Source organism: Hyperolius riggenbachi, chromosome 3, assembly GCF_040937935.1.
Source record: "Hyperolius riggenbachi isolate aHypRig1 chromosome 3, aHypRig1.pri, whole genome shotgun sequence".
NCBI classification, from domain to species: Eukaryota; Metazoa; Chordata; class Amphibia; order Anura; family Hyperoliidae; genus Hyperolius; species Hyperolius riggenbachi.
In genome coordinates, this window is record NC_090648.1 from 424,265,342 (window position 1) to 424,280,618 (window position 15,277).

The 15,277-nt window shown below is 47.8% G+C and overlaps 1 protein-coding gene across 8 annotated transcripts in view; it reads right to left on the reverse strand.

The window, feature by feature from the left end:
- The window catches only part of LOC137564137 (intestine-specific homeobox-like), a 974,377-nt gene that overhangs the window by 21,620 nt on the left and 937,480 nt on the right, over nucleotides 1–15,277 (reverse strand). For all 8 annotated transcript variants that reach the window (XM_068277567.1, XM_068277566.1, XM_068277568.1 and 5 more), the window contains one exon: nucleotides 13,570–13,721. In XM_068277567.1, the coding sequence (XP_068133668.1) occupies nucleotides 13,570–13,721 (152 nt within the window). The remainder of the gene's footprint in view (nucleotides 1–13,569; nucleotides 13,722–15,277) is intronic.

Below are 15,277 nucleotides of genomic sequence, written 5' to 3' on the forward strand. Positions count from 1 at the left end.
GACTGCCATGGCAGAGATCTCATTTGTAAACATGGGATGTTAACAATATATCTGCTTCCATGAAAGCAGGAAGTAGACAAAGTGCAGATTTATTGCAGGTTTTGTATCAGCTGTAACAAAGAAATGTTTTTCTTTAAAGGTTATTATACTGTTATTATATTTATTAGTCTTTTAGAGCAGAGAGGAAGTTCTGAGTTCAAGTCCACTTTAAAGGAAAATTGAAGTGAAAGTCAACCGTAGGGCGGCCATTTTTATCCCTCTTTAAATGCTACACTTTGTTCAGCTCTTTTGCCTTAAAGGAATCCTAAAGCGAGTAAAAATATTTAAAATAATCACGACGTAGCTGCAAATGAATATTACATACTAACCTCGCCATCAGTTCCTCTCAGAAGCTCACCATTTTCTTCTTACAGTGATCCCTTCCAGTACTGACAAGATTTTGTCAGGACTGAAATATGCCAGTTGCTGTCAGTTATATATCAGCAGCTGTCAGTTACAACTGAATGTGCAAGGTAATGCCCATGTTTCCCTATTGCTCAAGTGGGTGATATTACAGTTTGACAGTGTGCTGACCAGGAAGCTGTTATGGGGTAATGGCCATTTTTAAAATGAAGGACGGAGAATTCCATTGATCACAGTAGATAAATGGGATGCAGGAGAGGAGAAAGAGATTGAATAGTAGACTACACAGGAGGTAAGTATGACCTGTGTATGGTTATTCTGACTTTTTTATTTTCAGTTCGGGTTCTGAGTCACATCTTAACCACATCGGGATCAGCACCTTCTGACCCCTTAAAGACCAGAGGGTGCTGGTCCAGTAAACCGCCGCTTCCCGACGAATCGCCGCTAAAATCCGCCGCTCCCGACGGTCACGACGCTCTGTCCCTGCCGCAGGCTGCTCTCTCTGCCGTCGCTATGACGGCAGAGCGCTGTGCGCCAGTCAGGAGCCGCTTTCATTGGCTCCTGACCCTGTCACTCCATGTAAGCCAATGGGAACGGCTTACATGAATAACAGGGCCAGGAGCCAATGAAAATGGCTCCTGTCCGGCTCACAGTACTCTGCCGTCATAGAGGCGGCAGGGCAGCATATTGCGGCGGAGATCAAGCGGCGAAAGCGGCGGGGACAGCGGGGGCGCACGGTCAATGGGACGCAGGGCCGGGACAAGGTCTATCACCAACAGAGGCTGAGCTGCCCAAGTGCACCCCCCTCTTCATCGGCCACATCTCAGTTATTGTTCCTCTTTACAGGCTGGTGTATATAGTGAGCTGCTCCACAGGACTGCATTTGGCACGCATACAGTAATCATCACAGTACTGGAGATCACTTGAAGTCTTTTTTTGCAATGAGTTTTAGGTAGCCAGGTATAGGTGCCCCATGGTTAGGTAGCCAGGTACAGGTATAGGGGCCCCCCAGTATCACTCCAGGTATAGGTCTCCCAATATAGGAAGCCAGGTATAAGTGCCCCCAGATTTCATTCAGATACTTGATATTCTCCTACATCTTCAAAACATACTGGTACAAAAACATACAAGTCAACTGAATTTCCCCCAAACAATCCTATAGTGAAAATATTAGTATATGACTATGGCAGGGATTAGATTGTGAGCTCCTCTGAGGACAGTCAGTGACACGACTATGTACTCTGTACAGTGCTGCAGAAGATGTCAGTGCTATATAAATACATAATAATAATATGTTAGGACATTACACTATGACTTTGTCAGGGATTAGATAGTGAGCTCCTCTGAGGACAGTCAGTGACATGACTATGTAGTCTGTAATGTGCTGCAGAAGATGTCAGTGCTATATAGATACATATTAATAATATGTTAGGACATTAGACTATGACTATGGCAGGGATTAAATTGTGAGCTCCTCTGAGGACAGTCAGTGACATGACTATGTACTCTCTACAGTGCTGCAGAAGATGTCAGTGCTATATAAATACATAATAGTAATATTGTAGGGTATTAGACTAGGAGTATGGTAGGATTAGATTGTGAGCTCCTCTGGGGACAGTCGGTGACATGGCTATGTACTCTGTAATTTGCTGCAGAAGATGTCAGTGATTTATAAATACATAATAATAATATGGTAGGAGATTATATTATGACTATGGCAGAGATTAGAAAGTGAGCTCATCAGAGGACAGTTAGTGACACGACTATGTACTTTGTAAAGTGGTGCGAGTGATGGATGCGACAAAACCCCTGGTGCTGTTCCCCCAAATGTATAAATGTGCCCCCATCTGTGCATTTATACATTACCTGTCCTGTGTCATTTACCACACGGTGCCCATCCAACTTCAGCTTCTTCTGTTCCATTTGTGGCTCACATGCCACCAGCATATAGTGTGTGGCGCATGTGTGATGTCACGTGTGCTAAATGTCAGCGGTGTGTGAAGCGCAAATGGAGGAGCAGAAGACGTATGGACACAGCACGGTGGGCAACACGGGACAGGTTATGTATAAATACACACTGGGGGCACATTTATACACTAGGGGGTTGCGGCGGATGCAGCAGAAGCAGGGGACTCCTCTGATTCCCAAGAGATGTCATGTTAAAATCAATGGTGAATCGGTCTGAGGTGTATGGGCACCTGACAGATCTCTCTTTAATCAGATTGGATAAGAGAGAGATTTGTCTCTTAGTGAAATCTGCTCATCATCGCTAGATGTATGGCTGCCTTTACTCTAGTATGGCAGCATTAGTACACTGCAGTGTCATTTCTGTAAGTTCAGGGGCTACGTTGCGCAAAAAATGTGTGTGGTCATATACCAAAATGTGGGTGTGGTCACGGGTGGAGACAAGTTTACATGAACTTAGCAATGGTGGGACATTAGATTAGGACAGTGGTGGCGAAAAGTCACTTATCTATCGCAAAGTGCCAACAGCAATTTAAACTAAATACAAACATTTTAACTCATACATGAACATTATGGAAAATCCAAGTTGAAAATAAACTGTGAAGATAAACAATTTCATCCATCCTACTCCTGAAAAATGTATTTTTTTTTTTTAGAACCCCCCCAGTTTTATTTTCTGTTTTAAAAAGCTAAAAAAAAATAAAAAAAAATAAGTAGGTTTAAAGGAGTTATCCGGGCAGTTTTAATAAAATGAACGCCCCAAGCTCCCAGGACCTCCCTCGCCGCATCTCTGCTCTCAGCCGTTTGCCGGAGCTCCGACCCGGTCCCCGGCGATGACGTCAGAGCGACCTGGAGGTCGCTTTGTACTGCGCCTGCGCGATCGGCGCTGTCAATCACCACCACGTGGGCCGGAGCGAGTGCGCAGGCTCAGAACTACTACCACCTGCGCAGTCCGCTCCGGCCCACGTGGCGGTGATTGACAGCGCCGATCGCGCAGGCGCAGTACAGAGCGACCTCCAGGTCGCTCTGACATCATCGCCGGGGACCGGGTCGGAGCTCCGGCGAACGGCTGAGAGCAGAGATGCGGCGAGGGAGGTCCTGGGAGCTTGGGGCTGGAGGAAGCCCCCGGTTAATTTTATTAAAACTGCCCGGATAACTCCTTTAATGCTATTGTCTCATATGAGGTTGATTCCGCTTTTCCCATAGTCTCGCAGTTAGCAATCATGAGGCCCCCAACAAGACAAATTCAGCAATCTTGAGGCCCCCAACAAATCATGAGGCCCCCAACAAGACAAATTCAGCAATCTTGAGGCCCCCAACAAGTCAAATTCAGCAATCATGAGGCCCCCAATAAATTATGAGTCCCCCAACAAGACAAATTCAGCAATCATGAGGCCCCCAGCAAGACAAATTCAGCAATCTTGAGGCCCACAACAAATCATGAGGCCCCCAAAAAGACAAATCCAGTAACCATGAGGCCACCAACAAGACAAATTCAGCAGTCATGAGGCACATAAATAGACAGCATTTCAAATAAATAGGCAGAATGCCCCATTAATATGGTAGACACCTCTCACCTGGCTTCTGAATTCTCCTCTACTGGCTGCTGTGCCTGGCTGGCAATACTATTTTTGTCTGGATTGGCGATGATGTGTGAGCTGAAAGGCCTGGCAGTGATGCTGTGGCCTGACTGGCGGTGATGCTGTGGCTGGGCTGGCTGGCGGTGATGCTGTGGCTGGGCTGGCTGGTTGAAGTAAATGCTGGCCTGACTGGTGGTGATGCTGTGGCCTTTTTGCCAGTGATTCTGGGCTGGTTGGCTGGTGGTTATGTTGGGCTGGCTGGCCTAGATAGTTTAGGTAGTGAGAGGTGCCCCACAGTTTAGGTAGTGCCAGGAGCCCCCCAGTTTAGGTAGTTACAGGAGCCCCCCAGCTCAATTAGTGACTGGAGCCCCCCAGTTCAGTTAGTGACAGGTACCCCCCAGTTTAGGTAGTGACAGGTACCCCCCAGTTTAGGTAGTGACAGGTGCCCCCCAGTTTAGGTAGTGACAGGTGCCCCCCAGTTTAGGTAGTGACAGGTGCCCCCCAGTTCAGCTAGTGACAGGTGCCCCCCAGTTTAGCTAGTGACTGGTGCCCCCCAGTTCAGCTAGTGACTGGTGCCCCCCAGTTTGTGTAGTGACATGAACCCCCAGTTTAGATAGTGACAGGAACAGGAAAAGTTGTGACTGGGCACACCATCTTAGGTAGGGTGCTTGGTATTGTGGTATAGGCAAACCACCAAAGTATAAGTCCAGAATTCAAATATACCAGCACTCCAGCTTTCTCAAAGAATCACGCTCTTTTATTGAGCTAACATATCCACAGAAATGACCGACAATTGTTTCGGGGCCTCGCAGGGTCCCCCTTTCTCAAGGCGTGTGTGGTTACCAATATCAATAAAAGAGCGTGATTCTTTGAGAAAGCTGGAGTGCTGGTATATTTGAATTCTAGATAGTGACAGGGACCCCCAGTTTAGATAGCGACAGGGACCCCCAGTTTAGATAGCGACAGCGACCCCCCAGGTTAGACAGCGACCCCCCCCAGGTTAGACAGCGACCCCCCCCCAGGTTAGACAGCGACCCCCCCCAGGTTAGACAGCGACAGCGAACCCCGGTTAGATAGTGACAGGGACCCCCCAGGTTAGATAGTGACAGGGACCCCCCAGGTTAGATAGTGACAGGGACCCCCAGGTTAGATAGTGACAGTGACCCCCAGGTTAGATAGTGACAGTGACCCCCAGGTTAGATAGTGACAGTGACCCCCAGGTTAGATAGTGACAGCGACCCCCAGGTTAGATAGTGACAGGAAACCCCAGGTTAGGTAGTGACAGCGACCCCCCAGGTTAGATAGTGACAGCGACCCCCCAGGTTAGATAGTGACAGGGACCCCCCAGGTTAGATAGTGACAGGGACCCCCGGTTAGATAGTGACAGGGATCCCCCAGGTTAGATAGTGACAGCGACCCCTAGGTTAGTGACAGCGACCCCCCAGGTTAGATAGTGACAGTGACCCCCAGGTTAGATAGTGACAGCGACCCCCAGGTTAGTTAGTGACAGCGACCCCCCCAGGTTAGATAGTGACAGGGACCCCCCCAGGTTAGATAGTGACAGGGACCCCCCCAGGTTAGATAGTGACAGGGACCCCCCCAGGTTAGATAGTGACAGGGACCCCCCAGGTTAGATAGTGACAGGGACCCCCCAGGTTAGATAGTGACAGGGACCCCCCAGGTTAGATAGTGACAGGGACCCCCCAGGTTAGATAGTGACAGCGACCCCCCAGGTTAGATAGTGACAGCGACCCCCAGGTTAGTGACAGCGACCCCCGGTTAGATAGTGACAGGGACCCCCCAGGTTAGATAGTGACAGCAACCCCCAGGTTAGATAGTGACAGCAACCCCCGGTTAGATAGTGACAGGGACCCCCAGGTTAGTGACAGCGACCCCAGGTTAGATAGTGACAGGGACCCCCCAGGTTAGATAGTGACAGCGACCCCCAGGTTAGTTAGTGACAGGGACCCCCCAGGTTAGGCAGTGACAGGGACCCCCCAGGTTAGGCAGTGACAGGGACCCCCCAGGTTAGGCAGTGACAGGGACCCCCCAGGTTAGGCAGTGACAGCCAGGTTAGATAGTGACAGCGACCCCCAGGTTAGTGACAGCGACCCCCAGGTTAGTGACATCGACCCCCGTTTAGATAGTGACAGGGACCCCCCAGGTTAGATAGTGACAGGGACCCCCCAGGTTAGATAGTGACAGCGACCCCCCAGGTTAGATAGTGACAGCGACCCCCCAGGTTAGTGAAAGGGACCCCCCAGGTTAGATAGTGACAGCGACCCCCAGGTTAGTTAGTGACTGCGACCCCCGGTTAGATAGTGACAGGGACCCCCCCAGGTTAGATAGTGACAGCGACCCCCCCAGGTTAGATAGTGACAGTGACCCCCAGGTTAGTTAGTGACTGCGACCCCCGGTTAGATAGTGACAGGGACCCCCCCCCCCCCCCCCCCGGTTAGATAGTGACAGGGACCCCCCCAGGTTAGATAGTGACAGGGACCCCCCCAGGTTAGATAGTGACAGCGACCCCCAGGTTAGATAGTGACAGGGACCCCCCAGGTTAGATAGTGACAGGGACCCCCCAGGTTAGATAGTGACAGGGACCCCCCAGGTTAGATAGTGACAGGGACCCCCCAGGTTAGATAGTGACAGGGACTCCCCAGGTTAGATAGTGACAGGGACCCCCCAGGTTAGATAGTGACAGGGACCCCCCAGGTTAGATAGTGACAGGAACCCCCCACTGCCCCAGGTTAGATAGTGACAGCGACCCCCAGTTAGTGACAGGGACCCCCTAGGTGGTTAGATAGTAATAGGGATCCCCCCCCAGGTTAGATAGTGACAGGTGCCCTTTACACGTTGTGCAAATTTGGGATTTTACACCCCCCGTGGCCGTCCCCGCTGACAACCTACCCCCCCCCCCCCTCACCTCACCTCACAAGCCTTCCCCGGAGACAGGCAGGAGCAGCCCAGCTTCAGACCTCAGTATCAGCCGGCGACCAGTATGCAGGCGCACCGAACTCAGTGAACACCACGCCGTATATGCGGAAGTGATGTCACTTCCGCATATCAGTGCGGTGTCCGCTGGGTCCTAGCGCCCGCATACTGGTCGCCGGCTGGTCGGAGGTCTGAAGCTGGGCTGCTCCTGAGTCCTGCCTGTCACCGGGGAAGGCCGGGGGGGGGGGGGGGGGGACACATAGGTTGTCAGCGGGGACGGCCACGGGGGGTGTAAAATCCCAAATTTGCACAACATGTGCACTGACTGCAGCGGCAGGGGCGGCAACACAGGACTCCGGGTGTCACCCCCTAAGCATCAAGACACCCGGTGCGGGCCGCCCCTGCCGCTTGACGGTAGGTACGCCACTGGTAGGAGTGAAGTAGGGAGAAGCACAGAAGCCTTTACAGCCTGCAGTCTCCCTTACTTCCAGAGCACAGGTTCAGAATGGAGGAAGGGCGCATGGCTTCTCTCTCACATACACACACACAGCACAAATACCTTTCTCTTTCCCCGTTAATGGTTAATTTGCATATATTCAGCAGTGATGCACTGGGAGACATCTCAAGCTCACTCCAACCTGAATTATCGCAAATTCTTTCTGTTTTAAGAAAGCAAACTTTTGTTTTTCTTTCCCATTAGAATTCCATTCTCCATCAGCCAGCCATGCTTGACTGGGCGGCTTCCTGGGGGAGCAGCTTGATGACATCACTGACAGAAGTCAGCTAAGAAGAGTTAAAAAAGCAAACAAGGAACGGTCTACCAATCTTACTGTCTAAACTATGTATGACTCCTTATTAGGTGCACTCTTTCAGAACAACTGTGCAAAGAGCTAGCTTTTTATCTCCCCTCCCTTAGCTGTGTCTCGCAGGACAGTGGGAAAAAAAACTTTTTTTTCCTTAACTGTTTGAGGATTGGAATGTCTTTGAAAGCGCCCCAGTCTGACCTGATGACCTGCCGCTCAGAGGCTCCCGCCTCTCCGGCCTCTGTGTTGTCCCAGCCAGAGCCGAATTAAGGCCGAATGGGGCCCTAAGCAAAGTAGCAGGTTTGGGCCCCCCTCCCTTAGCCCCATCTGCTCCCCACCCCTGCATAAAATTATTATTATTTATATAGCGCCGACATCTTCCGCAGCGCTGTACAGAGTATATAGTCTTGTCACTTAACTTTTAATCAGAGGAGCTCACAATCTAATACCTGCCATAGTCATGTCTATGTATGTATCATGTAGTGTCTGGGGCCAATTTATGGGGAAGCCAATTAACTTATCTGTATGTTTTTGGGTTGTGGGAGGAAACTGGGAAATCCACGCAGACACAGAGAGAACATATAAACTGCTTACAGATGTTTCCCTAGCTGGGATTCAAACCAGGAATCCTGCGCTACAAGACGCTATAGCACTGACATCTGCATCACTTTAAAGACAAACACTTATATAGCGCTTTACTCCTGGCGGACTCAAAGCGCCATTGCTGCAGCCACTAGGGTGCGCTCTATAGGCAGTAGCAGTGTTAGGGAGACTTGCCTAAGGTCTCCGACTGAATAGGTGCTGGCTTACTGAACAGGCAGAGCCGAGATTCGAACCCTGGTCTCCCATGTCAGAGGCAGAGCCCTTAACCATTACACTATCCAGCCACTTTACAGAGTACATAGTCATGTCACTGACTGTCCTCAGAAGAGCTCACAATCTAATCCTACCAATAGTCATAGTCTAATGTCCTACCATATTATTATTATGCATTTATATAGCTCTGACATCTCCGACAGCACTTTACATAGTACATACGGTAGTCATGCCAGTGACTGTCCTCAGAGGAGCTCACAATCTAATCCTGCCATAGCCATAGTGTAATGTCCTACCATATTATTATTATGTATTTATATAGCACTGACATCTTCTGCAGCACATTTCAGAGTACATAGTCATGTCATTCACTGTCCTCAGTAGAATTCATAATCCAGCTGCTCCTGGCATGCATTGCCAATGAGTACAGGAACAAGCTTCAGAAGCAGCCCTTCGAAGTGCGGCCAAGATGGTGACCCCTGTATTGCGCTCCCTGTATTGCGCTCCCTTTACCCCCCAGGCATCCCTTATGGCATACAGTGTTCCAAACCTTCCTTATGGGGAGGTTCAATGCAAAAAACATTTTTTTTTTATTTGCACAGTTACCAAGTGTGATTGTACAAGGGGGGTCACTACACTGTCCTAGGATCAGATACAGGCAACTGAACTCAATGACACCAACCTCAGCTTCTACACAGACCTGTCTGATCCAGCTGGACAAGACACAGACAGCAGGAGAGGTGATTTGGCTGGAGAGCTCTGCACTGCAGTGCACAGCACAGGTCTCTCAGACACAGCCTGTCACTGAGCCTGCACTTGTCTCTAGTCTGCTTTACAACGGAGTGCTGAGCTCTGCAGCCAAATCACCTCTCCTGCTGCCCCCCCCCCAGTTGGATTAGGCAGGTTTTTCCCCTTCTATAGATCGAGTTAGGTGCCTGTGGTTACCTGCTGTCTGGGGTGGAGAACAGCTATGAGGACAGAGGACTCCTGGACACATGCTGCAGCCTGCACTTACTCACTCTCTTGCAAGCTGCTGTGCACGGTGGATGGGGATTTGGGGGCGTGTCCAGCTCACTATGCTGGCTCTCTCTTTTTCATTGGCAGAGAGAGGCCCCAAAATGAAAGGGACTTACTGATTGGTGGGCGGGAGGGGCAGAAAGAGGCCTGTTAATTTTTTTAGCTCAGCTGCCCGGGGACAAGCCTGACTACGCAGGGAAACTACAGTCGTGGCAATGAGCTCCTTTTTAGGTGGACACCTGTCCCAAAAGGACAGACAGTGTGGACACTAACTATTTAGTGTCATTTGGACAGACTGCCTCTCCAAATATGGACAGTTGGCAACCCTGATGGGGCCCTTTAGACCCTGAATGGGGCCCTAAGCAGCTGCTTGATTTGCCTGGTTGAAAATCCGGCCCTGGTCCCGGCCCTGATGGGACGTAGAGTTTACGTCAGGTCAGAACCACAGCGCCCCCTGCCCGCTGTAGATTCATACTGCGGCGATCCGCAGGTAGTTAAACAAGAATGCAGCATGACCTGTATACCCATTGTGGGTCAGTGTAATTATTTAGGTATTTTACCTTTTTTTAAATAGATTATCTGGGGGAGTCCATGTGGCTAATATTGTGGTGAAGACACTCCCACAGTGTGATGTCAGGGTCATGGCCCTGACAGTTTTTTGTCTGTGAACCTCGTTACATTGTGGGAAATAACGGCTGTTTCCAACTGCCAAGCAAGCAGTATCTACTTCTGTGCATGTATATGTGTACCGCTGGGGGGGTCATACTTTCTGACCAACCAGCAAAACAAGGCTGAGAGCTGAATTATGGAAAAGGCTAGAGAGGCTGCCCAGAGCAACTGCAGCTCTGGGCCTCTGATAAAACGCAATGGCAGCGCAGTGCGATGTTGCGCTGCTCTTGCGTTAGCAAACATTCAGACAGATACAAGACGGACTGAAATGAGGCAGCCAATCGCGACCGCAGCGTTGGCGTACCTCACAAGAGCAGGACTTGAGGATTCGCCACTCCTACACCGGAGATGGCGTAATCCACAAGGCAGGACAGACAGAGCAAGATAAACAGGCAATAGGTCAAACACAGATAATATTAAACAGTATAACAGAACTATTGTACAAAATCCCTGGGGTCCTGCCAGTTCAAATGTACCACGGATCTGACTAAACATAAACAAGGATTTGAGACAAACAGAATGAACGCTTGCTAATCCAGTCACTGACCCAGCGACAGCAAGTGTCCACGCACAGACCAACATACAAGGCAACAGGAACAGGACTAGGAAGGATTCGCTACTCCTACGCAGGAATCAGCGCAATCCACGCAAGGTAACAGGAGCAGGACTAGGAAGGATTCGCTACTCCTACGCAGGAATCAGCGCAATCCACGCAAGGTAACAGGAACAGGACTAGGAAGAATTCGCTACTCCTACGCAGGAATCAGCACAATCCACACAAGGTAACAGGAACAGGACTAGGAAGGATTCGCTACTCCTACGCAGGAATCAGTGCAATCCACGCAAGGTAACAGGAACAGGACTAGGAAGGATTCGCTACTCCTACGCAGGAATCAGCGCAATCCACGCAAAGTAACAGGAACAGGACTAGGAAGGATTCGCTACTCCTACGCAGGAATCAGCGCAATCCACGCAAGGTAACAGGAACAAGGGCCCAGTAGTAACAGCTAGACAGGCTAAGACTGAAACTATGACGGGCGGAGCACGCTTGCAGGAAGAAACCCTTTATACTGAGGTCATCCAATGAGAGCATAGATGCAAATCTCCACACAAGTGAATGGTAATCAGTCACAAGCTGACAGCCAGAAAGGGCAGACAAAACTATGCAACCTGCATAAAAGTAACTGCAACTCAGCAGCAACAGACAATGTTTGAATTCATAACAGCATCCCAAGCTGCCATGAACTGCATAGCGGTTGCGAATGGAATCAACACTCAGTGTGAGTGCAACCCCCATGCAAGCGAATGCATGTAAATAAATCAGAACTGCTTAGCTGCAGTACAACTGCAGCCAGCAGTACATGCTGCAGAAGCGATCATGACAATATGTATATAAAGAAAAACGTTTAGCCTATCACATTGTTAAACACTTGCTGCCCCTATGACGTAAATACAAGTCTCTGCACTTTCCTCCCTACATCTTAGATAACACTGTTTATTTATCTCTGATCTGATAATATCACTACAGAGTTGTAAAGTTTTGACAGCAAACCCTTCTCCTCCTCCCAGGGAATTCAATAGCAGAGTTAATTAGTAAACAAGTGTAAAATACACATTCCAGGAGCAGACTGTAGCAGATTGTATACATTACTTAATTGTTACATCTAATACATTATCAAAACAAATGAACTGTTTAAATAAACAGGAGGGATAGACAAATACAATGTGTGCGTTTACTGTACAATAGAACTGTTTATATTAAAGCTACAATGTGTGTATTTTTTCAGAGCACAAATAAATGCAATTCTGGAAATTCTTAGCTGGATGCTGACTGAAATGGATGGAAAAAAAACATTTTTAATAGCATTTAATTGATATTTTTGATTTTGATTTTTTTAGTGAGTGGAATGTTCCTTTGATCAAGAAAATGACTAAAGAAACTTTACACGTTTTAGTTAGAGCTCCAGTTTTGGTACAGCTTTGTTAAACCTTTTTACACTTTAAAAGAACTTTATTTTAAATTAAGTATGCATTAAAAAAATTAAAAGAAAAAATAATGAGCTTCTATTTTGTGGAAAGTAAGCTGCTACACCGCTTGATACATTTTCAGAGACCCACAGCTGCCTGTTCACACCCAGTCAGCCTGAAACACTCACCCTTAAGTCACATGAGCATTTAAGGGGGTAGCTAGAATGCCCTGTCAAATGAAGCCATACGTTTCTGCTTACTGTTTAGGGTTAGGCCCATCAGGCTGAATGGCTCTAGAATAGCTGGGAACGAGATTGAGCAGACACCTAGAGGTAACTGAGGATTTATGAAGTTGGGCCTCACCCTTAGTTTTTTTTGCAACTTTTTGTGTTGTTTTTTTTTACTACATTTTTCATTCATAATTTAAACAATGCTCTAATAAATACATATATATGCTGAGTTAGAATGTGGGTTTTAATTAAAATTTCTGGTTTATAATATATATTAATGTAAGTCATGTAGCAATTAGGGCCCGTTTCCACTTGAGCAGTGCGGAATCACCGCTGACAAAATCGCATGTAGGTGCGATTCCGCATGCGTATTTTACCGTAATTTCGAATGCGATTTCGCATAGGTTCGTATTGATGTGATTTTAACCATGTCACTGCCTGTGTGATTTAACATGCGATTTACCTATTAAATACATTTGCGGCGATTCGCATAGCGGCATGCGGGGTGCGAATTCTGAGGGCTCTTCCGTGCAGATTTCTCCCGCACAGAAAAATTCACAGGATTACTGACAAGTGGAAACAGGTCCATCCACTTGTATTGGCTATGCGAATCCGCATGCAGACAACGCATGCGGATTCGCGATAGTGGAAACGGGCCCTGAGTGTTGGTGTTTGAATTTGGGATCCTGCATTCGTAACCTGAATAATGCCACACTTCAGCACCTAAGCTAGTGGACAGGGTCACAGGGAGGTCACTCACGTGCGGTTCAAATTACTCCGAAGCGTCCTCCTTCCATGGACCTCAACCCTGTGACCCTGTCCACTAGCTTAGGTGCTGAAGTGCGGCATTATTCAGGTTACCAATGCAGGATCACGATTTTCAAACACCAACACTAGTAGCTTTAGTGGATGGGGGTGTGTGACCACACTAGGGTCTAGGACCAGTCCAGAGGGGCTTACGTGGGCCCTCACACAGTGTTGACATTCATCAGTGGTACTTTAGTGGTAATGATCACTTCTACATGTGTTTTGAGCAGTTGTAATTATTATCAAACTGTTTCTTTTCTCTCTATTACACAATGGCTGTCCTAAAAAGCCTATGTTGGTAGCCCATACAGGTAGTTATTATACTTTCCAAAAAAACAAAAACATAATAGTAGTAATGATAATAGCTATGTATCATACCTGCACCCGAGTCTCTGGGAGTTTGATCCTTGCAGCCAGCTTGTCCCTCATCTGAACATCAGGATAATGAGTGACATGGAATATTCTCTCCAACTCCTGCAGTTGTTCCAAGGTAAAAGTTGTTCTTATTCTTCTTTTGTTCTTGTGGCCATCTGTAGAAAAGATACCCATAATTTACATCACATGCACTGCAATCATTGGCATTGACTGATAAAACTTAAAGTGAAACTCCATATTTGGTGACAAACCAGTAGTACGCTTTAAAGAGAACCCGGGGTGGTGTTTGGGGGGCAGATGGGACACAGAGGCATATTATCTGTCTCATGACATGCCTCTGTGTTCCCACACCGCTGCTCTCTGCCCCCCCCCCCCCCTGCTGCGCTACAGCCCTTCGAGATTAATAACAATATTTGTCGCTATCTCGGAGGTAAACATGTGGGAGTGGGATTCCCTGTTCAAAACGCCCGCCAGGGGTGTTACTGCAGGGTTTCCAGAGCTCTCCCTGGCCGCACCCCCTGCCACTCCCCCTCCTCCCTGCATGCTGTGAATGAGATAAATAATCTCTCATTCCAGCGTTGTGAAAGTGGGCCATTGCAGCCCACAGGAGCGGCGGTTTTGGAGGCTACCTGATCCGCTCACCCCCCCCAGGGATCAGGTAGCCTAGTTTTTTGTTTAATTGTAAGAGCCCACCTCTGGCTCGCTTTAACTCAGAACTGTACATTAATATAATTTAACTATTTTACTTTATCTTAACTGTCAGAAATAAAATGGTAGTTTTTTCCAAAATTTTAAAGCTATATGGGTCTGTCACTCAGCTGTAACGACTTACAATGTCTTACAGAGCATAAAGAGAAGAAAAGCATGTTTATTCCTTTTAGATCACGGGTAGCCAAACTTTTTAGGCCAAACTTCTTGAGAGTGCTGGGGGTGGGGGTTGGGGGCTAGCAAAATTATACACAATTGTTGCTGATTGCCGCTAGGTACACTATGCCTCTGACATTTTGCCAAAACATTTTCACTGGAAATAACCACTGTTACCGCAGTGGCAGCTTCTAATCAGTGCCTGTTCCAGCTGCTGGTCTCTGCATGCGGCATTGCAGCTACAGCCCGTACAGAATTAACAACTCTAGACAGCTTTGGGGGCCCCCAGAAATGGCTTGACAGGATAGATTTGTCCCCCAGGTTGGACTTAGGACATGCCTGCTTTATATGAATGAGCCTTCCAAGCTGATCCAATGGGCCGTACAAGAGATACTAAGAATTTTGCTTCCTGTTATGTATTGCAAATTACTTATGCAGGAAGATGGGAGTTTGTGGAAATTCTGTACATCAGAGTGAGGCATTTGTATTCCAAACACCTCACTCTTAAGGATGCAAAGATATGAAATCTGAATGCAACATCATTTTAAATCATGTTAAATTAGAAAATGGAACTACAATTTTTCTTATTACATTTGTATGAATCAATGTAACATTAACCATCGACCTGGGGAATCAGCGGGGATCTTAGCATTGCTTAGGGAAAGCATGGAGGGGGAGGGGATTCTGGTCAATACATTCTGGGCTACAGGAGTAAGACCATAGGATACTGTGCATTGCTTTCTGGGATATGGGGAAAGAAGTTAGGTCTATGGACATTTATGGGTTACAGAAGAAGAATATGGAATTTCCAGGCATTGCATTATAGGCTATAGAAGCAGGATTTGTG